At 42.3% G+C, this 25,288-nt stretch overlaps 1 protein-coding gene across 4 annotated transcripts in view; it reads left to right on the top strand.

Annotated features, from left to right (window-relative positions):
• lmbr1 (limb development membrane protein 1) overlaps nt 1-25,288 on the top strand; it is a 217,929-nt gene that overhangs the window by 3,508 nt on the left and 189,133 nt on the right. For 3 of the 4 annotated variants that reach the window (XR_013499892.1, XM_078232320.1, XM_078232309.1), the window contains exon 2: nt 15,782-15,854. Coding sequence is in view for 2 of the 4 variants with exons in the window: in XM_078232320.1 (XP_078088446.1) it covers nt 15,782-15,854 (73 nt within the window). In the remaining 2 variants the exon portion in view is untranslated. Of the gene's footprint in view, nt 1-15,781; nt 15,855-25,093; nt 25,117-25,288 lie in introns of those variants that run through there. The other variant, XM_078232337.1, reaches the window with a different exon arrangement.

Genomic DNA, 25,288 nt, shown 5'->3' with positions numbered 1-25,288 from the left:
TTTCGAACCCCTCACTTCAGCATATATCAAGGCTGACATTTCAGTAGTGTACCGAAGGATTTCTGTTTTGTTGGAAGTGTTGTCTTTTGGGTGAAATGTTAAATTGAGATCCTGCTACCAAATGAACTAGGCTGAAGTACAATGCAGCTGTTTTTATAATGCCTGTCCTTTTATTTTTGTGCTATTATGTTCTTTGAAAGACGGAGAAAACAAAGGAACAAGGATAAACGCAAACCTGTAAGGAAGATGAATGATGTTGATGAAGTAATGCTTAGATGATTTAATTACAAAAGCACTCCAAATCTTGCTTAACAACTGTCTGTTGAAAGCTAAGCGGAATTAACTTGTTTAAGAATGCTGCAGAAAGCTTCGAAGTATCAAAATGGATTCTTGTGCTGCTGAAAAATGAGATTCAAACTTGTTTAGAAAATACGATTACCAAGATGATGGTGTTGATGCGTTTCCAAATTTGTTGAAGGCTTATCCACCTGACTAAATTTACAGTTGCCCATGACCAGACTTTTCTATTGTGCCCAGCCTGACCAAACTGACCCAAAGAAAAGAGAGGTGAGCTGTAGTAAAATGAGAACAGAAAGCCTTGCATTATTGTATGCTAGCCAAATAGGCTTGGACATCGTAAAACCTGTCATAATTGGAAGGAGCAAGAAGTCTTGTTGCTTTGAAAAATCTGGAAACTTTTCCAACGGATTATGAAAACTGCACCGATACTTGGATGATGAGAACAACTTTCTTCATTGGCTGTGATTTTTCAGTGCTAAAATGATAAAGTGGTGCTCAAAGGTTTTTTTTATGTATACTTGAATACTGTTGCTGTTAGCCTTTCACAAGTGCGATCCAATTTTTACCATTACATCAGTTATCGTGCACTCGGCCAATGTTTCATTCATAACATGAAGCAATACCATCGGCAAATCTTGTGCAAGGTGGTTTGTGCTTTAGATTGGTGAGGAAACTGGTATTTCGCAGATTACAATAAATGCTGGATGCTTTGCACATATTCAGTCATGCTTGGCAGGCAGTTCCCCAAACTGAGTAAGAACTGAGAAAAAGCAATGACCCGAGGGCAGTTGGGGAGGGGCTACCTAGTGGATTGAGTTGAGGTGGAGCTTAATATTTTCAATGGGTGGTAACGATGACATTTTCACAGAAATAACAGATTGAAATACTTCTCAATGACTTGGAACTAGAGGCTGTACAGGATATAAATGAAGATACCTTAGACTTTGTGACACTCAAAATTAGTGAGGTAGATTCTGTCATGTGTTTTGCATTGATTCTTCGACAACTATTTGTATAACACATTTAACATACTAAAATGGCCCACGGTGATGTGAAAAACTTGACACAATCCATTAGGGTAGATGAATGAAAGCTTGTTCAAAGGGATATATTCTTTGGAGCATTTCCCTGACCCTGGAAACTGCCTGAGGCAACTTCGGTGTCATGAGACCCCAAAATGAACTGCTGACCACCTAATCTGTGCCATCCATTTCCATAACATCACCCAGTGCAGCTCCTGCCTCAGCTCATGTGCAGAAAACATCACCCATTCCTTTGCTGTCTCTAGACCAACTATTGCAGTGCACTCCTGGCCTTCTAGTGTTCTATCCTCTGTAAACTTGAACTTGTACAAAATGATGTGACTAGTGTCCTAACTTGAACCAAGTCCCATTCACCTATTATCCCAATGCTTGCTCACCTATGCTGACACCTGGTTAAGTAACACTATATTTTAAAATATTCATTCTTATTTTCATATTCTCCATAGTTTCACCTTGTCTCTAATCTCCTCCAGCCCCACAGCCTTCTGTGCTCTTCTAACTTGGGCTTCCTGAACTTCTTGATTTTTCCACCATTGGCAGTTGTGCATTCAGCTATCTAGATTACAGAGATGGGGAGGGGTGGGACCATGGAAGGAATTAAAAACAAGGATGAAAATTTCAGCCAATGTAGAATTGTGAGCATGGGTGATGGGTGAACAGGACTTGATGTGAGTGAAGGATTTACTGAAATTAGAATGAGGGATATCTGCCAGGCGTTTGTTGGAATAGTCGAGTCTAGGGGTAACAAATGCATGACTGTTTTCTGCAGCAGATGAGCTGAATTGGAGCAAAGTTGTGCCACGTTACGGAAGTGGAAATAGGTGGTCTTGGTGATGTCATGAATATGAGGTCGTTGGAAGGTTATTTGGGGTCAAACCTGATATTAATGTTGTGAACAGACTGGCTTTATTTATCACTGTTGCCAGCAACAGCATTGGTTGCTGGGGAACGGAGTTTATACTGAAAATGATTATTTCAGTTTCAGCGGCTGGCCACTGTCCTGGACAGGCAGGTTACACAGTGCAGGGCCATGGCGGGGCTGGCGAGTGTACCTGATATGGAGATTGACTCGAGATGGTGTTTTCAAATATATCCTAGTGAAAGTGAGCAGAAAGGGCGGCTTGGAGCACAAGGACATTGTGAGGAGCAGCAAAATGACCGAATTTCACAATAACATCTTGAAATGTCTCCTAGAATGGAAAAGATTGAACTAGAAGGCAAGGGTTTGGGAGTGGATTGATCACAACAGCAAGCAGAAAAAAATCGAGTGTTTGGTGTTTCCACGGGTTTTGGGAAGACTGATCACTCAATTTCTGTGGGGGGAAAAAAAATGAAGTCTGTGTACAAGGACTGTGCAATTACCTGGTCGGATGGTACCAAGTGAAAACGAGTCGCTGGAAACCTGTCCATCAACAAAATTGTTGTAAAACTGTTTCACTTTCTTATGTTGGAATACTTTCAGTGTTTCTGGACGAAACTAGTTTATTTACGTCATTCAGTTGAGATATGTAGTGCTACAGGCACTTGCAGACTGTGGTGTTAAACAGTACCCGTATAGAATGTACTTTGTATTTGAGATCCATTTCCCAATAAATTATATGTTGTGAGTTTGCCCTGGAGAAAAAAAAGGCAATTGGAGGATTTTTTTGCTCAATCTGTCAAGATGTCTGTCAATTAGTCTGATAATTTAGCAACAATGGAACAGTCACATGAGATGATCCTGAGGTAGAGCTGGGTGTCACAAGCATGCATGTTAAAACTAATGCTGTGCTTTCGGATGATGTCGAGGGATATTAGTTGTATAATTTAAGGTTAAGTGATTGCAGGTGTGGGGCACTCATTTGATAATTATGCACAATTCCTCGACAGGCATATTGTGTCCATTTCACTTGCACTGAATGTGAGAAGGAATTCATGTGGTCATCTCATCTGCTGACACCAATGAGTTCACATTGAAGAGAGGCAGTTCACCTGTTTGTGTGGGAGAGGATTCAATGAGTCATCTACTCTACCGACACCAATGTGGTCACAGTGGGTGGGGAGAGATCATTCAGCTGCTCTGATTGTGGGAAGCAATTTGTTCAGTTACCTTGCTGAGACACAAGCGAGTTTACACTGGGTAAAGACCTTTTTAAATGGTCTGATTATAGATGTTAGTTGTATCAATTGAGTTTAAGTATATAGAACATAGAAAGCCACAGCACAAACAGGCCCTTCGGCCCACAAGTTGCGCCGATCACATCCCCACCTCTAGGCCTATCTATAGCCCTCAATCCCATTAAATCCCATGTACTCATCCAGAAGTCTCTTAAAAGACCCCAACGAGTTTGCCTCCACCACCACCGACGTCAGCCGATTCCACTCACCCACCACCCTCTGAGTGAAAAACTTACCCCTGACATCTCCTCTGTACCTACCCCCCAGCACCTTAAACCTGTGTCCTCTCGTAGCAACCATTTCAGCCCTTGGAAATAGCCTCTGAGAGTCTACCCTATCCAGACCTCTCAACATCTTGTAAACCTCTATCAGGTCACCTCTCATCCTTCGTCTCTCCAGGGAGAAGAGACCAAGCTCCCTCAACCTATCCTCATAAGGCATGCCCCCCAATTCAGGCAACATCCTTGTAAATCTCCTCTGCACCCTTTCAATGGCTTCAACATCTTTCCTGTAATGAGGTGACCAGAACTGCGCGCAGTACTCCAAGTGGGGTCTAACCAGGGTCCTATAAAGCTGCAGCATTATCTCCCGACTCCTAAACTCAATCCCTCGATTAATGAAGGCCAGTACGCCGTACGCCTTCTTGACCGCATCCTCCACCTGCGAGGCCGATTTAAGAGTCCTATGGACCCGGACCCCAAGGTCCTTCTGATCCTCTACACTGCTAAGAATGGTACCCTTCATATTATACTGCTGCTTCATCCCATTGGATCTGCCAAAATGGATCACCACACACTTATCCGGGTTGAAGTCCATCTGCCACTTCTCCGCCCAGTCTTGCATTCTATCTATGTCTCGCTGCAACTTCTGACATCCCTCCAAACTATCCACAACACCACCTACCTTGGTGTCGTCAGCAAACTTACCAACCCATCCCTCCACTTCCTCATCCAGGTCATTTATGAAAATGACAAACAGCAAGGGTCCCAGAACAGATCCCTGGGGCACTCCACTGGTCACTGACCTCCATGCAGAGAAAGACCCCTCCACAGCCACTCTCTGCCTTCTGCAGGCAAGCCAGTTCTGGATCCACAAGGCAACAGCCCCTTGGATCCCATGCCCTCTCACTTTCTCAAGAAGTCTTGCATGGGGGACCTTATCGAACGCCTTGCTGAAGTCCATATAGACCACATCCACCGCTCTTCCTTCGTCAATGTGTTTGGTCACATTTTCAAAGAACTCAACCAGGCTCGTAAGGCACGACCTGCCCTTGACAAAGCCGTGCTGACTACTTTTGATCATACTAAACTTCTCTAGATGATCATAAATCCTGTCTCTCAGGATCCTCTCCATCAACTTACCAACCACTGAGGTTAGACTCACCGGTCGGTAATTTCCCGGGCTGTCCCTGTTCCCTTTCTTGAATATAGGGACCACATCTGCAATCCTCCAATCCTCCGGAACCTCTCCCGTCTCCATCGACGATGCAAAGATCATCGCCAAAGCTCCGCAATCTCCTCCCTCGCCTCCCACAGTAACCTGGGGTACATCCCATCCGGTCCCGGCGACTTACCAACCTTGATGCCATTCAATAGTTCCAACACATCCTCTTTCTTTATGTCCACATGCTCGATCCTTTCTGTCCACCGCAAACCAGCAGTACAACCACCCAGATCCCTTACTGATGGAAGGCATTGATTGGATGCTTACTGACATATATGTGGAGTGGGGTTAGGAAGTTCATACCTGTATTGTTTCATTTTGAGAATAAATCTATACCAAGTAAAAACAAAATAAAGGGACACTTGGGACACTGGTAGTGGGTTGCAGAGTTCCGAGCAATGCATTTGTAATATTTGACTTTGAATAAATCTAAAACCCAAGTAAACATTGCCTTCTGGTCTCTTCCTTCACCAACTGACTGTCAGAAGTTTAACAAAGGGCAGCATGTTTAAAAAAGGAAGGAGACAAAAGGCGGGTAACTATAGGCCGGTCAGCTTAACATCTGTAGTAGGGAAAATGCTGGAATCCATTATTAAAGAGGAGATAGCAGGGCATCTGGATAGAAATGGTTCGATCAATCAGACGCAGCATGGATTCATGAGGGGAAAGTCGTGCTTGACGAACATGTTGGATTTTTATGAAGATGTGACGAGGGCGGTTGATGGAGGAGAACCGGTGGATGCGGTGTTTTTGGATTTCCAAAAGGCGTTTGATAAGGTGCCCCATAAAAGGCTGCTGAAGAAGATTAGGGCACACGGAGTTGGGGGTAGTGTGTTAAAGTGGATTGGGGACTGGCTATCCGACAGGAAGCAAAGAGTCGGAATAAATGGGTGTTTTTCCGGTTGGAGGAAGGTAACTAGTGGCGTGCCACAGGGATCGGTACTCGGGCCGCAACTGTTTACCATTTATATAGATGATCTGGAGGAGGGGACGGAGTGTAGGGTAACGAAGTTTGCAGACGACACAAAGATAAGTGGAAAAGTGAATCGTGTGGAGGACGGAGAAGATCTGCAGAGAGATTTGGACAGGCTGAGTGAGTGGGCGAGGATATGGCAAATGGAGTATAACGTTGAGAAATGCGAGGTTATACACTTTGGAGGAAATAATAACAAATGGGATTACTATCTCAATGGAAACAAATTAAAACATGCTACCGTGCAAAGGGACCTGGGGGTCCTTGTGCATGAGACGCAAAAGCCCAGTCTGCAGGTACAACAGGTGATCAAGAAGGCAAATGGGATGTTGGCCTATATTGCGAGGGGGATAGAATATAAAAGCAGGGATGTCTTGATGCACCTGTACAGGGCATTGGTGAGGCCGCAGCTGGAATACTGTGTGCAGTATTGGTCCCCTTATATGAGGAAGGATATATTGGCATTGGAGGGAGTGCAGAGAAGGTTCACCAGGTTGATACCGGAGATGAGGGGTTTGGATTATGAGGAGAGGCTGAGGAGATTGGGTTTGTACTCGTTGGAGTTTAGAAGGATGAGGGGGGATCTTATGGAGACTTATAAGATAATGCGGGGGCTGGATAGGGTGGAGGCGGAGAGATTCTTTCCACTTAGTAAGGAAGTTAAAACTAGAGGACACAGCCTCAAAATAAAGGGGGGTCGGTTTAAGACAGAGTTGAGGAGGAACTTCTTCTCCCAGAGGGTGGTGAATCTCTGGAATTCTCTGCCCACTGAGGTGGTGGAGGCTACCTCGCTGAATCTGTTTAAAGCGCGGATGGATGGATTCCTGATCGGTAAGGGAATTAAGGGTTATGGGGATCAGGCGGGTAAGTGGTACTGATCCACGTCAGATCAGCCATGATCTTATTGAATGGCGGGGCAGGCTCGAGGGGCTAGATGGCCTACTCCTGCTCCTATTTCTTATGTTCTTATGTGGATGAGAAATAAGAGGGAGCCAAGGATCAATGTTTGAGGGACACCAGAGGTAACAACACGAGCAGAAAGAAGCCATTGCAAGTGATACTCTGGCTGTGATCAGATAGATTAAAAATAGAACTGGGTGAGTACATTTATGGCTGCGATCGACAGATTTTTCATCTCTTGGGGAAATCGGGGGAGATTGGAACAGGCAGAAAAGTAGAGTTGAATCCAAAGATCAGCAATGATTGTATTTGAATGATTGAGTAGACCTGTCAAAGGCTGCAGACAGGTTGAGGAGGAAAGGTTTACCTTTTGTCATAGTCACATAGGATGTCACAGAAGTACTTAAAAAATAAATAACATTTCATTGTTTGAGATAATGTGTACAGCTTTTTATGCAAATAAAGTCATAATGCACCACCCGTATCTTGGATTTTTGTGTTGCTTACGCACAGCTTACAACTTACAAGGCCCTTCTTAGAATCCCTACAGCACAGAAAGAGGCCATTCGGCCCATCGAGTCTGCACCGACCACAATCCCACCCAGGCCCTACCCCCACATCCCTACATATTTACCCACTAATCCCTCTAACCTACGCATCCCAAGACACTAAGGGCAATTTTAGCATGGCCAATCAACCTAACCCGCACATCTTTGGACTCACCTGATGAAGGAGCCTGAGACTGCGAAAGCTAGTGCCAAATAAACCTGTTGGACTTTAACCTGGTGTTCTGAGACTACTTACAACACGATACAGGGTGGAGGGAGCATTTTGAGAAGAGAGGCTGCTGAATCAGAAGGAGGGCTGTCCAATGCCAGCATTTCCACATCATGGCCTTGAATCATGACAGTCATTGTGGGTTTGGTGCTGTTAGAGAGTGGGTTACGGGATTTTTATCCAGTGACAGTGAAGGAATAGTGATATCGTTCAAAGCCCAAATGGCTTGGATGCTCCCATGCATCTGCTACCCTTGTCCTTCTAGGTGATGGTCGTGGGTTTAGAAGGTGCTGTTGAAGGAACTTTGGTGAGTTGCTGCAGTGCATCTTGTAGATGGTGCAGACTGCTGACACTGTGTGTCAGTGGTGGGGGGAGTGGATGTTGAAGATGGTGGATGGAGTGCCAAACAAGCAGGTTGCTTTGTTCTGATGGCGTTGAACTTCTTGAATTTTATCCTCTATGTCTGAGGCTCCCAAGACATAGAAAATGTTACACGTTTTCCTGGATCTGGCCATTGATAATCGATGGATGGTGTTGTCTTGCTGTGTTTGGATGAGGACTATCACGTTTTGGGTGTTTAGGCCAGTTTTCTCATTTCTTTCAGAGAGGGGTTGACAATGACCTGGAGAGCTCAGTTTGAATGAGCGCGCACAAGTTTCATCTGCATATGGGAGCTCCATGACTGAAGTTGGAGTGATTTTGGTTTAGGGTTAAAGGCAGCATAGGATGATAAGTTTCCCATCTGTTCTGTATGTTATCTCCATGCCTGTGGCTAATTTGCTGGAGGTCAAATGCAGTATTACAGTGAGAAAGGTGGAGAAGTGAATTGGTTCAATGATACAGGAGTATTCAATGAACGGCATGACACTAGGAGGTTCAAAGAACCTTGGCATGTTTGTCCATAGATCTCTGAAGGTGGAAGAGCATGTTATTGGGGTGGTGAGAAAGGTTTATGGAACACTTGTAATCTTTCCCTCCATTGATAAAGACAAAAGGAGGGAAGTTATGTTGGAATTGTATAGAACTTTGGTGAGGCCACAGCTGGAGTACTGTGTGCAGTTCTGATTGCCACATTATAGGAAGGATGTGGTTGCATAGGAGGGGGTGCAGGGGAGATTCACCAGGATGTTGAACATTTAAGTAATGAAAAGAGGGTGTACAAGATTGAGGGGCATGGACAGGATGGATAGGGATCAGCTGTTCCCCTTAGTTGAAGTGTCAGTCACGAAGAGAGATAGGTTTAAGGTGAGGGGCAGGAGGATGGTGGGGGGTGGGGTGGGGTGGTGCGCTGCCTGGGATGGTGGTAGAGGTGGGTTGCCTCACATCCCTTTAAAAGGATGAATACTTGGCACTCATAACATTCAAACGATGGACCTTGCTTTCAAATGAGATTAGGTAGGTAGATCAGGTGCTTCTCATATGTCAGTGCAGACTTGATGGACTGAAGGGCCTCTTCTGCATTCTGTGATTCTGAAGTAGGATCTGTCTAGAGGATAAAATTCATTATTGCCTCAGTTCAACCTTCAGTTGACTGAAGAAGAGTATTTGACAACTGGGATCTAAACCAGAGACTAAGATCACAATTTCCCGGACAAGAATGATCTCTAGGCTCCTGGACACTTTTGAGGCTTGGACCCCCTACGTCAGGCACCTCAAAGCACTGAGGATGTACAACTAGCAATGCATTCACAAGACCCTCCAAATCCAGTGGCAAAAAAAGGCTGTACAACATCAACAACCTCTCCCAAACCAACATGCCCAGCATTGAGGTGCTAATCACCCAAAACCAGCTCTGCTGTTGACAAAGTCTACGATTTAGATGTCATTGTGAAGTGGGTGGAGGATAACGACAAATCTCTGAGCACAACTAAATTTGAGGATGATCCTCCACAAGCCTCTACGCAAGTCTTTTATGAGGTCAAAAAGGCCATGTCCTGCTGTTTCTTGCATTTTTCTTGAATTTGTCGTGCAATGCTGATCATGTCTGTGGTGCCTCTTGAAGGGTGATTACTGCACTGCAGCTCTGGAAGGAGTTCTCTGGTCACTGGGAGGAGACTATTGAGGAGGATCCTTGCCATGATCTTCTCTGTGGCAGACTGCAAGACGACTCCTTCTGCAGTTACTGCAATCGGACTTGTCTCGCTTCATGAATATAGTTATGATCACAGAATCCCTGAGTTCCTCCCAGCACTCATCTTCCTAGTTGGAGGGATATGAGGTTGTGCAGCCATGCCAGTGCGTATTTATGCTGTTTTTTCAGAATTTGGGCAGAGATTCCATCTTCTCCAGAGACTTTCTTGTTTTGCAGCAATCTAATGACTTTTTTGACTTACTGGGACTGAGCCAGATGGGGTATTGAGGAATGAAGCTTGCAGAACTTAAAATATGGAATCACATCTAATGTTGGAAACTGTGATTGGGTAGCACTTAAAAAAACAATCCCGACAGTGTAATTCTTGGCATCAACAGCCAATTTAAGATTATTAGTCAGACTGGCAGTGTGCTGATAGTTATGTATGTTCACTCACAAGGCCTTGTCCTTTGCTAATAAAGGATGTCTGTGCATTGCGCCTTTTCAATTAACAAAGGCTTGGGGACAGCCATTCCGTGGTTAATTCCCCATGGCAGTGTTTTGACCAGAGTCGACTTGCCTGGTTTAACTTTAAACATATGCTTGGCAGTTAACTATTCCCTGGTGCATTCTCCATGGCAATGCCTCTACCAATCAGAACCTCTTTCCATGCAGTACAAATTATTGTTCCCTTTGAGTGGGAAGAGCACAGAAATACCAAATTTGGTATTCTTGCACCTGTCCTGATAACTACAAGACGCAAAGTTTCAACAGCATGCCTCTTTTTTTCCAGCAATACTTAAGTTCGGAACGACCAAGCAACCAGTTATATATTATAGTTGAGGATATTCCAAGTCGAAGACAGAGTCTTGATTAAGGAATTCTTAAAAACCTTCTCTCCGATGACCACTGATGACCTTCCTGTCCTTGATAACCTTCCCTCTGTGTTTGGCTCTCTGCAAGTTCAGCCCTTTAGTGCTTGGGCCACATATAGTTGGTGTATCTCCTGTGCTCTTCTTACCCACAATTTGTCAGATGTTGCTGTACTGTTGCCTTCACATGCCGGTACGACTGCTGCTTTCAGCTTGCGGTGTGGTGAAGTTTCCAATCTGCTAAAACTTTGAACTTGTGTTCAATTAGGCTGTGTATCTCTTGGTCATTTTTTGTTTCCTGATAAAGAGGCCGAGCACCTCCTTGCAGGTGCTCGTTCTGGTGGATGTTAAGGCCGACCAAGCACCATGGGCACACTGAAATAAAAGCAAAGTTCTCTAAGTACTCAGCAGGTTTTGTAGCATCTATGGAGAGAAATACAGATTCTTCCTTGGAACTTGAGTCATATTCGACTCGAAACATTAACTCCTTTTCTCTCTCCACAGTGACTGAATATTTCCAGTGCTTTCTTTTTTATTTCTCTGCCTCGCTCGTGCTTTCTCTCTCTCGCGCTCTCTCTCTCTCTCTCCGCAGTGGTTGCCAGACCTGCTGCGTTTTTCCAGCACTGTTTTTACATCACAATGAATTTCTCAGGGCATTGTCCTAGGCCTAATTATTTTTAGCTATCTTCAACAATGACTTTCTGTTCTGTTAGAGTTAAAAATGGGACTCTTCACTTGTATTATTTGACTGTCCATGCATGCAGGCAGCTCGAACTAGTGAAGAATCCAGGCTTGGCAATAAGTGGCAATTAAAACTTGCAGAACACACAGTGCCAGTTAGTGCTCAACTCATTGAGGAAGAACCTAGCTTATCTCCCCATGACTCTCAGTAGCATTGCCATCTCAGGATCCCTCACCATTCACATCCTACAGGTCACCATTGACCAGAAATTGACCTGGACCAGTCAAGTGCATGTCATGATTACCAGAACAAGTCTGAGGCTGGATGTTCTGAAGTGGGTAGCTCACGTCCCAACTTATATGTTGTAATACTGTCTGTTTGTCTGGATGGGTTCAACCATAAGGGAGATGATGGCCTAGTGATATTATCGTTAGACTATTAATCCAGAAACTCAGCTAATGTTCTGGGGACCTGAATCCCACCATGGCAGATGGTTTAATTTGAGTTCGATTGAAAAATATATCCTGAATTAAGAATGTTGTAATGACCATGAAACGGTTGTCAGAAAACCCATCTGGTTCACTAATGTTTTTAAGGAAGGAAATCTGCCGTCCTTGCTGGCCTGGCCTATGTGTGACTCCAGAGCCACAGCAATGTGGTCGACTCTCAGCGGCTCACTGGAATGGCCTAGCAAGCCTCTCAATTCAAAGGCAACTAGGGATGGGCAATAAATGCTGGGAACCAGCGACGCCCATGTTCCACCAGCCAAGATAAAGCAGTCTGATGGTTACCCAGCCAACAGTCTAAACATCCACCAGTTTATTATGAGCATTGTGAGTTTATTATGCTCACAATGTGTACTAGCTACAAGATGGAAAGAGAACAGGATATTGTTCACAGGCATCACAAACAAAGCTGAGAAGGAATCGTTTAGTGAGAGTGCTAGGGAGAAGTTTCAAAAGTAATGCTGAAGTTTGGAATGTCTTGCTATCATTTGTGAAACAAATTTTAAATTAATTGTGAAGAAAGTATTGGCAGGATATCCGAATTTGTGTAACAGTGGAAGTCAGTCAAGGCAAAGAAAGCCGAAAGGGGTTGGTGCAAAATCTTGGAGTGGATTTGCTGTTAAAAGTGAAGCAGAAGCTTTGTCTTAAAGGGTCATTAGTAAAATGTGGACTGGATTTCAAAATGCAACCTGCTAATGGAAAGCCTTATTACGAGAGAAGGTTTTAAAGCATATTTTTAGGAGAGGAGTGTGGAAACTCTCATGACAATCATGGTGATAGCACTGATGCCTCACAGCGTCAGGGACTCAAATTCAATTCCTGGCTTGGGCCACTGTCTGTATGGAGTCTGCACATTCTGCCGGTGTCTGCGTGGGTTTCCTCCAGGTGCTCTGTTTCCTCCCACAGTCTGAAAGATGTGCTGGTTAGGTGCTTTGGCCATGTTAAATTCTCCCTCAGTGCACCCGGACAGGCGCCGGAGCGACGAGGGAATTTTCACGAACTTCATTGCAGTGTTAAAGTAAGCCTACTTGTAACACTAATACATAAACTTTATCGGGGGGTGGTTTGGATTCTGAGAAGAAATCTACAGACGTTAATTTGGGTTCAAAGAGGAGTGTGTACTTGACCACAGTCGTCATATGTGCATGAAAGGGACTTTGTGTGTTAAGGAGACTGTTGTAACTTCAGATGTATTTTATCATCCATGTTAATCTTAAAACCTGTGTGTATTTAAGATAAGGGCGGGGCAAGGGGGAATGAAGTAAAGAAGTATAGTATTGTAATCTAATTTTTCATATCTAATTTTTCTTGTTAAAACTAATTAATGGTCTTGTGACTGTTCCTCCAGGTTTGATTTTCTTTTCTTTTTCTAGAACAGTAATGGAAAAAGCATTGTGTAATTATAGCCTCTCATCACAAGGGTGCACTACACTCCTATTACTCCAAATGCTTTTGGAATCATTTACACCTCCCATCTTCCTCCAAGTAAAATTTCTAATGTCTGAAGTAAGACTTGAGAAAAAATTAAAATAAATAAATTGTAAAAATATTCCACAAAGACCTGTTAAAGGTATCTATTCATTTGTCTTTTGTGTTTTTTAATCTTGATTTAAAAGGGACTTGGATTTGCTCCCTTTGCCGAAAGCTATGATGTTAGCTGAATTCAAATTCAGTCTGAGCTTGTACACTGTACCCGAGTTAACTTCTTCAGGACTGTCCAGTAACTGAATTGCTAGGAGATTTATTTTTAAAATGAGTACTTTGCTTCTGTTTTTACAGAAGAAAAAGATGTTGCCAAAGTCATTGTGAAAGAGGAGGCAGTTGAGATGCTCTGATGCAATGTATTCTTTTAAGTTGGATTTTTAAAAAATAAATTGTTAGTAAGGGAAATGTGCAAATTGGAATGTTTGTTACAAGCTGGATGTGGATCAGAAACATTGAAAGTCTTCAATATTGTTTGGAATTTGCAAGTGTGATATGCTCTCTTCAACACATCCCAGTAAATAGCAGAGGCGGCATAGTGGCACAGTGGTTAGCAATGCTGCCTCACAGCGCCAGGGAACTCGGCTCGACTCCCAGCTTGGGTCACCCTGTGTGGAGTTTGCACATTCTCTCTGTGTCTGCGTGGGTTTCTTCTGGGTGCTCCGGTTTTCTCCCACACTCCAAAGATGTGTGGGTTAGGCGGATTGGCCATGCTAAATTGCACCTTAGTATCAGGGGCACTAAATGCATGGGCCTGGGTGGGATTGTGGTCGGTGCAGACTCAATAGGCCGAATGGCCTCCTGCACAGTAGGATTCTATGATTCTAAAGTTCGTGGTGTGTAGGTCGACCCAGTGTATAAGATGACCCAATTGTTGCAGTCTCAAAAGTCATGTTATGCATCTATTCTGTATAAGTTGACCCCCCACCTCCACTTTCAACCACCATATGCTATTCTTGCGTTATTCATCAGGTGCTATAGGCTGCTTTGCAAAGATGCACAGAAATTTAAGACACCTCTATAATGAGCAGACCTTGTTTGGTAAATGACAAGCGAAATGGGTTTTCCAACAAAATAAAGAAGTATGAAACTGCTTTCAAGCTAAAAGTTGTAACGCTTGCTAACTTGTCAGTTAACTGTGCTGCAGCAAGGAATTTCAGCATTAGTGAAAAACTGCTGAGAGGATGGATGCAGAAGGAAACCACTTTGAAGAAGATGCCCAAGACAAAATGCACCAGCACAGCAGGGAACGGCCACCTACCTAATCTTGAGAAGGATCTATTGGAATGGGTCCTTGAAAATTATCAAAATGGTTTTGTCATCACTAGAAATGCAATGCGCACTTGAGTGGGCCAAATCAAACTCCGAGTCCAGATTTGAGAGTGAAGATTTGAGAGCAGCAGCTCGTTGCTCTAGCTGCTTTATGGAACGAAAATGCCCTGTGTTGCTGCAGAAGACCAAGATTGCTCAGAGACTACCAAACGACTTTGATGCCAAAATTACCAGTTTCCAACGGTTGGTTTGTTTGTTCGTTTATTTATTTTTGTTTGTCAGCAACAAAAATATGAGGACCCAGTATGTCACATTGGCAACATGGATGAAATGCCGATGAATTTTGATGTGCCCAGCCGTTGAGCTATGCAATGTAAAAGTTCAAAAACAGTTTGACTGAAAAACTCAGCACATCAGAAGACCAGATTCATAGTGGTACTAACTTGCATGGCTGATGGAACAAAAGTAAAGCCATACTGATCAAATTTCCTGCAGCAGTTTCTATACATGTCCATGACATCAGTTGGACAGATGAGAATGTGAAGTTATCGATTGATAATGTGTAGCATAGGCATCTCTCTGATCTAAGTAAAGCTTATTAGTGTGCAACACGTTCAGATCGTAAATTCACGAGGACCTGCGAGGAAATACCACATTGCAGTTATACCAAGGGAGTCTAATGTCTCTTCAACCTCTTTGGATGTGTGCCTCAACAAGCCACTTGGATCATGCTCAAGTGGAATGGAATAGGTTGGCTGCTACGAACGTTCAAAGAGTACAAATATGTTTGCTGTCCCACTTCAAATCGTGAGATGTTATCGGACTGTTCAAAAAATGCGAATATTCAATTCAGTGGATGGAGAGGTAGATTATTTGTCGAGGGCTGATTCTGAAACTGAAAACACCACATCTGATCCAAAGCAGGATCCTTGCGTTGATGCCATGGCCAAAGTAACACAATGAAGTCTTTTGATGCCAATGAATTTGGTGTGTTTTCAAACACTTTCATTGTGGTTAAAGGTATCTTTGTACAATTAATTTATACAATGAACCATGCCATTTAATTTGAATTACCGGTGTTGTTTTATTACATTTTGAAATGGCAACCAGCCACGCCCACATTTTATACTCTGCATGTAAGTTTTTGCAAAGATTTTTGGAGGGTTCAAAAGTCGACTTGTACATTGACACCACAGTACATGAAATAAGATTTGAGCCATTTTTAGTTGCAATTTAGAAGAATAAAATGCTGGTCACTACTCCAGAGTTTGTCTGAATGCTGTTGTATTCTGTTTTCTTTCAGATTTGCTTCCTTTTGTTTGCTATTCTGTACACAATCTCCTACTTCATTATCACCAAATACAAGAGGAAACCAGGTTAGTAGAGATTTGTATTTCATGCTGTGTTTTGAAAGTTGAAATTGTAGTTGATGGAAAGACTTTGGCAAATTGAAAGGTGAGTTTACTCACCTCAGAAACCAAAACCTTTGACCTGACTTGCTCATATTTGCTGGTGGTATTGTCAAGGAGAGGTGGTTAGAATGATTCTTGTTGGAGAAGGTAATTATCTGGAATTAGTAGTGCAGAAATTACTTGCCTGTTATCAGCCCAAGCACAACCTTGTCCTAATCTTGCTGCAACCCCATCTTCTGCTGAAGCCCTCCTCTGTTGTTTTTGCCTTCAGTTTTACCTTTTTAATTCTCATTGCTGGGCCTCTGAACACCATTTCACACAAACTCTACTTGTTTTATTATGTTATGTTCATTCTTGGTTTTTTTTCTTTGTGTTCCCTGCATATTGCCTATTATAATTACTATTATAATAGTGGTTGCACTTTTTAAAACAAATTCTATGATTGTGTAATGCCCCGAGGGCTTGGTTGGCAATTCTGTAAATGGATGTCTGTTTCTTTTTGCCCAACTCTACCCATTGATTCTTGGCTTCTTTCTTGTCCTCAGCAGTGTGACCTTGCTGGCTAAAATACCAAATGATATACTGCTTGACTTGTTATCTTAGTGCATTTGTCATCTGCAATGCTTTCAACATGGTTTAACATCCTTTTTCATTCTTTTTCATCTGTTTCCATGGCATGGTCTTCCATTCCTACATGTTGCACCTAAATAGCACTACATCTCTGTTTGTTTTCTTGCCATGATTTAATGGTCACCTTCTTTGTTCCAAGGTACCATCTTTGATCTGTTCTGATGAAAAGTCAAGGAGCTGAAAAGTGAACTCTATTTTTCTATCCACAGATGCTGGTTATTTATTGCATTATCTGTTTTATTGTAGCTTCTGTGTACATCTGATCATCATCTTATCATTCTGCAAATTGCTCAATTTCATCATCAGTATGACTCAGGAGAATCTTGAGTGCAACAGAACTTTTTCCAGCTCTTCAATAGCAAAACAGAAGCTTTTCTTCCCTGTTTCTACTAGAAAGTTTGCAATTGGAATCCAAATGTGTGCCTTCTCTGTGTCTTGTTTGACTGTTGCCTGAATTTTAAACCCAACATCAAATCCATGCACTAGTCTGCTATATTTACCTCCTTATCTCCATCTGAACTGCTGCTGAAACCCTCCTCTGAGTTCATTGCCTTCAGCTTGACTTATTTTGTACTCTCCATAGGACCCCTGAGTTCCAAATTACGCAAACTCTGTAATTTGCTTTTATGTTGTGCTTATTTGTCATCACTGATCTTGTTCTTTTCCATTTGTTCTCTGCACATTGTCTTGTTGATGCCCTTGAAGCAAGCCACTATCCTTCTAACGAATAGTCTCACTATGAAATCAGAAGCTGGTGTTGCAAAAGGCTGTGAACAGGCAAAGGGTCAACTGTTGATTTGGCACAAACTCAAAAACCTGAAAAATAAAAAGTGATCAGTGTCTATTACCACATCATGCAGGGTAGCCTAAAGGCTTTTACTTGCTGATTATCTGAGTTGTTTCTATAGTACAATTGACAAATAAAGCTTGATTTGGTTGTGCTTTAGAAATAAGGTGTGTGCACAGAAAATGTGTGTGCCAAATATTCGAAGTGGTTGGCCACTTCAAGTGTGCCTTGTTGCCATTGGAAGCCTGAATAAATGTATCGATCTATTTAGAAGTCTCAGGCTGGTAATCTTGTCTTAAAAATATGTTTAGAGGGAAACTCCTTGAGACCGACATAATGCAAAATAACATCACCTTGCAACTTTTTCAAAAGAAAATCAAGTGAGGTAATTACACAGAGGAAGTAAAGTCTGTAAGACTGCATGTGAAAGCAGCCAGATAATTTGGTCTGACAGCTGTGATGGGCTTGTCAAGTTAAATTTGCTACATTGGAGGAAAGAGGTCTTGACCAAATACCTAAATTCTGTGGGAGATAAGCTATCTGTGAGTTGCATTTATGATTGCCTTTATTGTCAGAACAGATCTGAAAACTTGAGCTGGTTATCTTGATACGGAGGCTCTGCAAGGTTGTTTGGGCAGTAAGAAGTTTAACAACACCAGGTTAAAGTCCAACAGGTTTATTTGGTAGCAAAAGCCACACAAGCTTTCGGAGCTCCAACCCCCTTCTTCAGGTGAGTGGGAATTCTGTTCACAAACGGGGCATATAAAGACACAGACTCAATTTACATGAATAAATGTTAGAATGCGAATACTTACAGCTAATCAAGTCTTTAAGATACAAACGTGAGTGGAGAGAGCATCAAGACAGGCTAAAAAGATGTGTATTGTCTCCAGACAAGACAGCCAGTGAAACTCTGCAGGTCCAGGCAGGCTGTGGGGGTTACAAATAGTGTGACACTATTTGGTACACTATTGTCACACTATTTGTAACCCCCACAGCCTGCCTGGACCAGCAGAGTTTCACTGGCTGTCTTGTCTGCAGACAATACACATCTTTTTAGCCTGTCTTGATGCTCTCTCCACTCACGTTGTTTGTATCTTAAAGACTTGATTAGCTGTAAGTATTCGCATTCCAACCATTATTCATGTAAATGGAGTCTGTGTCTTTATATGCCCTGTTTGTGAACAGAATTCCCACTCACCTGAAGAAGGGGCTTGGAGCTCCGAAAGCTTGTGTGGCTTTTGCTACCAAATAAACCTGTTGGACTTTAACCTGGTGTTGTTAAACTTCTTACTGTGTTTACCCCAGTCCAACGCCGGCATCTCGACATCAGGTTGTTTGGGGCCAGAGATTTTATTAACCAGACACTTTTTTAGATACATTTTGTACCACCTCTCTCGGCTCACCAATTTTCTTGTGCCACTGTACCCAGTTCATTACTCATGGACTTGGGGAGCTCCTCAGACTATTGCAAATTGCCTTTCTTGCATTATGTACCCAATTGTATTGCTGTTATCAGTAGAGACCACCAAATACTTGCACAACACCAGGTTAAAGTCCAACAAGTTTATTTGGTAGCACGAGCTTTTGGAGCGCTACCCCTTCATCAGGTGAGTGGAGGATTGGGTTCACAAACAGGGCATATAGAGACGGGTAACCCCGATTTGCCTGGGCTTGCAAAATCTCACTAACTGTCCTGACTTGAGACATTTCACACCTCTTTAACCTGTACTTAACCGTCTCTTCACTCGCATTGTCTGCACCTGTAAAGACTTGATTACCTGTTAAGACTCGCATTCCAACCATTATCTTGTAAATTGAGTCTGTGTCTTTATATGCCCTGTTTGTGAACCCAATCCTCACCTGATGAAAGGGCAGTGCTCCGAAAGCTAGTGCTACCAAATAAACCTGTTGGACTTTAATAACCTGGTGTTGTGAGACTTCTTACTGTGCCGACCCCTGCGGGGCATCTCCACATCACACTGAATACTTAGCCTATTCTTTTCCTGTCCAAGCAGGAAACGTAAGTAAAATCTAAACCTTGTTTTAAGAACTGCAAGCTACTATATTATGTATTGCTGCTCATTTGTGGCTGTTAATGGGAATGGTTTGGAGGAGGACCTGATAAAACTGGATTTCCTAGTGCAATTGTGTGTGGATACGATTATTGTTCAATGTTTTTAGAGATTTAATGAAGACATTATTTGAAGTATTATAAATATGAAGACTAAATCAATCAGCTTGGTAACCACTCAGTAACCTGATTTGCAGACTGATTTTTAGTGTATTGTGCCCATATCTGGTAGATATCCTGTATTTGGGTTTTGATATTCCTGACATTATTATCCACCCCCAGGAAACAAGAAAACTATAGTTGATTAAGGGTGTATAAGGACCAGGAAGGCCGATAGTGTTTTGTGTTGTAATCCTAAATCCATAGAGTATAAAATGACTAGCACTATAATTTGGCTGTGTTAGGCTTTAGAGTACACATGGTGTACTGTATCCAGTATAAGTCTCTGCATAAAGCTTAAGATATTGAGATTCTGGAGAATGTTTGAATGAAGAACCCTGTTTTCATCCTCCTCCCAGCAGATTTCTCTGAAATTATCTTTGACATTCTGTCACGATTTAGAAAATGGAAATATAAGACACAGGAGTAGGCCATGTGGCTCTTCGGGTCTGCTCTGCCATTCAGCGTGATCACGGCTGATCCTCTATCTAAACACTATCTCATTCTCTCTCCATACTGCTTGACACCTTTTTGAAGTCTTATCTATTTCCTCCTTGAATGTATTCAGTGATTGGGCCTCCATAGCCTTCTGTGGTAGAGAATTCCACAGGGTTCACCACACTCTGAGTGTTCTCCTCATCTCAGTCCTAAATGACCTACCCTGTATTCTGATACTGTGACCCCTTGTGTATACAATATGATTGACTGCAATGCCCTGAGAAATAGGAGCAATATAATTACAAGAGAGAACTTGATCTTGTGGATTTTGTCATTTGTGTGAGATTTGCTGGATGGGTAGCCCATATCGGTACCAACAGTAGAGGTCGAAAGCTACAGGCAAATTTTTAGGAGGTAGAAAGGAAGCTCGTAAACAGGTACTCAAAGTTAATCTCAGGAAAGGGAGAGGTGAGGCCATGGAGAGGTTTGATAACAAGAAGTTTTAAAATTGAGGCACTTATTGGATGGGGAGCCACTGGAGCTTAGCGAGCAATGCGACTTGATGTGAATTATAAAACATAGGCTGCAGAGGTTTGGGTGAACATGTTTACATAGATTAAAAGACGGGAAGCAGCCCTGAGAGCATTGAACCTGTTAAGTCTAGTGGTATCGAAGATCTGGAAGAGGCTTTCAGCAACAGATCTGAGGCAGTGATGGAGTCTGGCAATGTTACAGAAGTGGAAGAAGGCAGTCTTGGTGATGAGGCGGACAGGTGGTCAAAACTTGGCTCTGGTCAAATAGGACACTGATGTCATCAACAGTTCAGGAGGAGGATAGGATCGGTGGTTAGGGAACGAAGTTTGTGGTGGAATTCTGAAGTGACAGCCTTTGTCTGTCAACTGTTTAATTACAGGACAGTTGTGCTTAGCCCAGGACTAGATGTCAGGCATGAATAAAAGAACAATACCTGATTCAATCCTCCATTCAGAACCAGCGACAACAAACATTAATCATCTTTTGTTCCCAAGACAGTCTGTACAAAATACCTTATTAACAATTCAGGACCATTAAGCCAAGCACATACAAAAAATTACGAAGGTTAAAGGGAATTAACACTGTGTCATATAGAAATCTGAATGAACATCAACTGAGGAACCTTTTTATAATTTCAACCATGTATACAATATGATTGACTGCTATGCCTTGAGAAATGGGAGAAAAATAATTACAGGAGAAAACTTGAACTTGTGGATTCTGCCATTTACCTTGTATGAATTTGTTGGCTGGGTAGCAGAGCATTTTGTGTTTACTTCGAGCACCTCTCTTTGTGAATCCGAAGTGGTTCAGAGGAATGTACAGCACAAAAACAAGCCAGTTGACCCAACTGGTGCATGCCAGCATTTGTACTTGCGTCTTCTCTCACCCACTTCCTCTCGCCCTTCAAGGATAACCTTCCATTCCTTTCTTGTGTGTTTATGAATTTCCTAATATTCTTTATGGTTGTCGGTTCTATATTCTAACCACTCTGGGTAAAGAAGTTTCTCATGAATTCCCTAATTGATTTACATCGGGTGTATGGCAGAGAAATGATCATTTGGCCCAATCAGTCCATGCTGGATTTTATGCTCCATTCAAGCCTCCTGTCCTTCCACATCTAAATTTAAGTGCAATCTCCTATTCCCTTCTTCTTCATGTGCTTGTCTAGTCTCCATCTGAATGCCTTCATAATATTTGCTTCAACTCACCATATTTATACAGTGGTTACAAGAGCAGGTCAGAGGCTCAGAATACTGCAGTGAGTAACTCGCCTCCTGACTCCCCAAAGCCTGTCCACCATCTGTAAGGCACAAGTCAGGAGTGTGATGGAATACTCCTCACTTGCCTGATGGGTGCAGCTCCAGCAACACTCGAGAAGATTGACACCATTCAGGACAAAGCAACCTGTTTGATTGGCACCACATCTACAAACGTCCACTCCCTCCACCACTGATGCTCAGTGTGTACTATCTACAAGGTGCACTACAGCAATTCACCAAAGATCCTTAAACAGCATCTTCCAAACCCACGACCACTTCCATCTAGTAAGGACAAGGACATAGATACATGGGAATACCACCACCTGCAAGTTCCCCGACAAGCCACTTACCGTCCTGACATGGAAATATATCGCCATTCCTTTGCAGTCACTGGGTTAAAATCCTGGAATTCCCTCCCTAACGGCATTGTGGGTCAACCCACATGGGCTACAACAATTCAAGAAGGCAGCTCACCACCACCTTCTCAAGGGCAACTAGGGATGAGCAATAAATGCTAGCCAGCCAGTGATGCTTTGTCCCATGAATGAATACAAAAAAACTACTACCTGTGATCTCTTGCAAGAGCCACATTCTCACCACTCTTTTTGTGTAAATAAGTTAGAGGCATAAAGTTATTTATGGCACTACTCCTGAACTACTTCTTGGGTTTTTTGGTAGTTATCTATTATTGATGGCCTTAAGTTATGCTCTTCCCCACAAATGGAAAAATTCCCTCCATCCATTGTATCAAATTGATGGAATTTCTCATAATTTTAAAGGCCTCTGTTAGGTAACACCTCCGCCCTTTTTTCATGAGAGAAGAGTCCAAGCCTGTTCATCCTTTGCTGCTATGTATACTCATTTCTGTATGATTCTTGTAAAACTTCTTTGCACCCTTTACAACTTAATAGTAACTCTCTTAAATATCGCTTCTGGTTTTAGTCTCCCACAAGTGGAAAGATCTTTGTCCGCCTTAGTGACAGTTTTGTTGTTTTAAAGACCTTTATCAGGTCAACTCCCTCTCTGCCTTTTCCATTCCAGACACAAGAGCCCCAACCTGTTCTGTCCTTATATATATTTTTATACTGCATATTTGTATCAATTTTATATATTTGATATAGCAGAAGGATAAGTGACGAACTGACGGCTCTTTAAAAGAGCTATCCAGTTCACCCCAATGCTCTGCTTTCTTCCCCACAGCTCACCAAATGTTTCTAATTCAGATATTTATCCCATGTCTTTTAAGGTGATCTCATTAAAATGCATACCGTTTTCGAGGGTTTGACAGGAAAGTTGCTGAAACACTGGCTTGAACTAGGCGTTATCATATAGTGGTTGACCATTAAGAATGGAAATGAGAGGATTGTGCATCTTGGAATTCTCTACCCCAGAGGACTGTGTGGATATTCCATCGCTGAGTATATTCAAGCCTGAGATCTATAAATTCTTTGAACACCAAGGACTGAAGGGTTATGGGAATAGGGCGGAAAGTGGTGGTGTAAAAATTCTGTCACTGGATCAGGCTTGAGGGCAATATGCTCTAATCATGCTCCTGTTGTTGTCTTATGAAAGTTACTACTGAATCTTCTTTCATCAGCATTTTAGGGAGTGCATTCCAGATCATAGCAGCATTTTGTAAAAATATTTTCCTCCTTTTGCCTCTGATTCTTTTGCCAATTACTTCAAACCTGCGCATCCTTGGACAGTGGGAGGAAACCGGAGCACCTGGAGGAAATCCACGCAGACATGGGAAGAATGTGCAAACTCCACGCAGTCACCCAAGGCCGGAATTGAACCCGAGTCCCTGACGCTATGAGGCAGTATTGCTAACACTGCCACCATTTCATCCTTATTGGAACCCTTCATGATGATAACTCCTGCATTAGATCTCCCCTTTAATTGTCTTTGCTCTAAAGTGAATAAGTAACTGAAGTCTTTAATTCCTGGTATCATTTCAAATGTTCTCTAATACTTTAAGAATCCTCTTAAGGATTGGTACACAGAATTCGCCAGAATACACTAATTGAGGCCCTAAGAGTTTGATGAAGATCGAGCATTCCTTCTTTTGCTGTTGCATGCTATGTCGAAGACTTTGTTTGCCTTGTTAAAATAGTTTTCAACTTGTCCTGTTACCTTCAAAGATTTATGTACGTTCTCCCCCGATTCCGGGGCTTATTTGTTCCAGCAACCCCCTTAAAACTAAACTAAAAGTAGAAAATGCTGGAAAAACTCAGCAGGTCTCGTAGCATCTGTGGAGAGAGAAACAGAGTCAATATTTCAAGTCCAGTGTGAATCTTCTCTGAAAGAGTGTTCAGAAATGTTTTTACAGCATTTTCTGTTTTTATTTCAGATTTCCAGAATCCATAGTATTTTCCCCTTTAAAACTAAATATCATTTGGTGTCTCATCATTCTTCCTAGTAGAATAAGTCACTTCATACTTCTATGTTAATTTTTATCTGCCAAGGGTATGTCAGTTTCACCAGTCTCTCAAGGACCTGCGGATCTCTGTTACTGTCCTACTCACTGTTTACTTTTCTGAGTTTCATGTCATCCGCAAGCTTTGAAATTATGCCCAGCATATCGATGTCCAGGTCATTAATATATATCAAAAGGAACAGTGGCCCTGACACGGGCCCCCTGAGGGATACCACTACAAATGCCCCATCAGTCTGGAAATATAACCCCACAGTTTTGATACCATTCTTGTAAATTTTTTTGTGCCTTCTTGATGCCTCTATAATCATCATAGAATATGGAGGGAAGGAATCTGTACAATACTCCGTGTGGTCTAAATAGGCAAGTTTAATCTCAATTCTCCTTTTTTAGTTTCGCCTCTCAAACAATGAACCCCAGTGCTGTTTCCCTTTAAGTATAACCTTATTAACTTATGTTGCTACTTTTAGTGATTTGTGTACCTGTACCCCTATAACTCTTAGCTTTAGTGCCCTATTTTGGCATTTTCCAAGGGCTAATGTGACCTCCATACTCATGCTACCAAAATACACTCTCAGCACTTATACTGAAATTCATTTGTCACTTACATGCCCATTCAGCAAATATGTTAGTGCCGTCTTTATATTTTGTCACATTCTCCTTGGTGCTGACTATACTTTCAATTTGCTGCTGTCTGCAAATTTTGAAATTGTAATTTTGAACCTTACAAATCATTTATGCAAACTGAACAACACTGATCCTTATGGAACACCACTTCCTACCATTACCTTTGAGTTAACTATCCTTATCTCCTCTCTGTTTTCTGTTTTGCAGCCAGCATGCTATCCATTCTGCTACTTGTTTCGCTACTCTACACACTATGACCTTAATGGCGAGTCTGCTATGAGGTACCTTATTTGAAGGCCTTTTGCAAATCCAAATGTTGAATCTATTATGTTATCTAAAAGTCTCTAAGGTTGGTCAATCAGGACCTGGCACTTTGAAATCTGTGCTGACAATTGTTAGGTTTCTAAACATTTTTATTCATTTTATTGGCGAACCAGTTGTTATGCCCATGTA

The sequence above is a fragment of the Mustelus asterias genome, chromosome 2, assembly GCF_964213995.1.
Source record: "Mustelus asterias chromosome 2, sMusAst1.hap1.1, whole genome shotgun sequence".
In the NCBI taxonomy this organism is placed as follows: domain Eukaryota; kingdom Metazoa; phylum Chordata; class Chondrichthyes; order Carcharhiniformes; family Triakidae; genus Mustelus; species Mustelus asterias.
The sequence above is the reverse complement of the archived record's forward strand: the minus strand, read 5'-3'. Positions and strand labels throughout refer to the sequence as shown.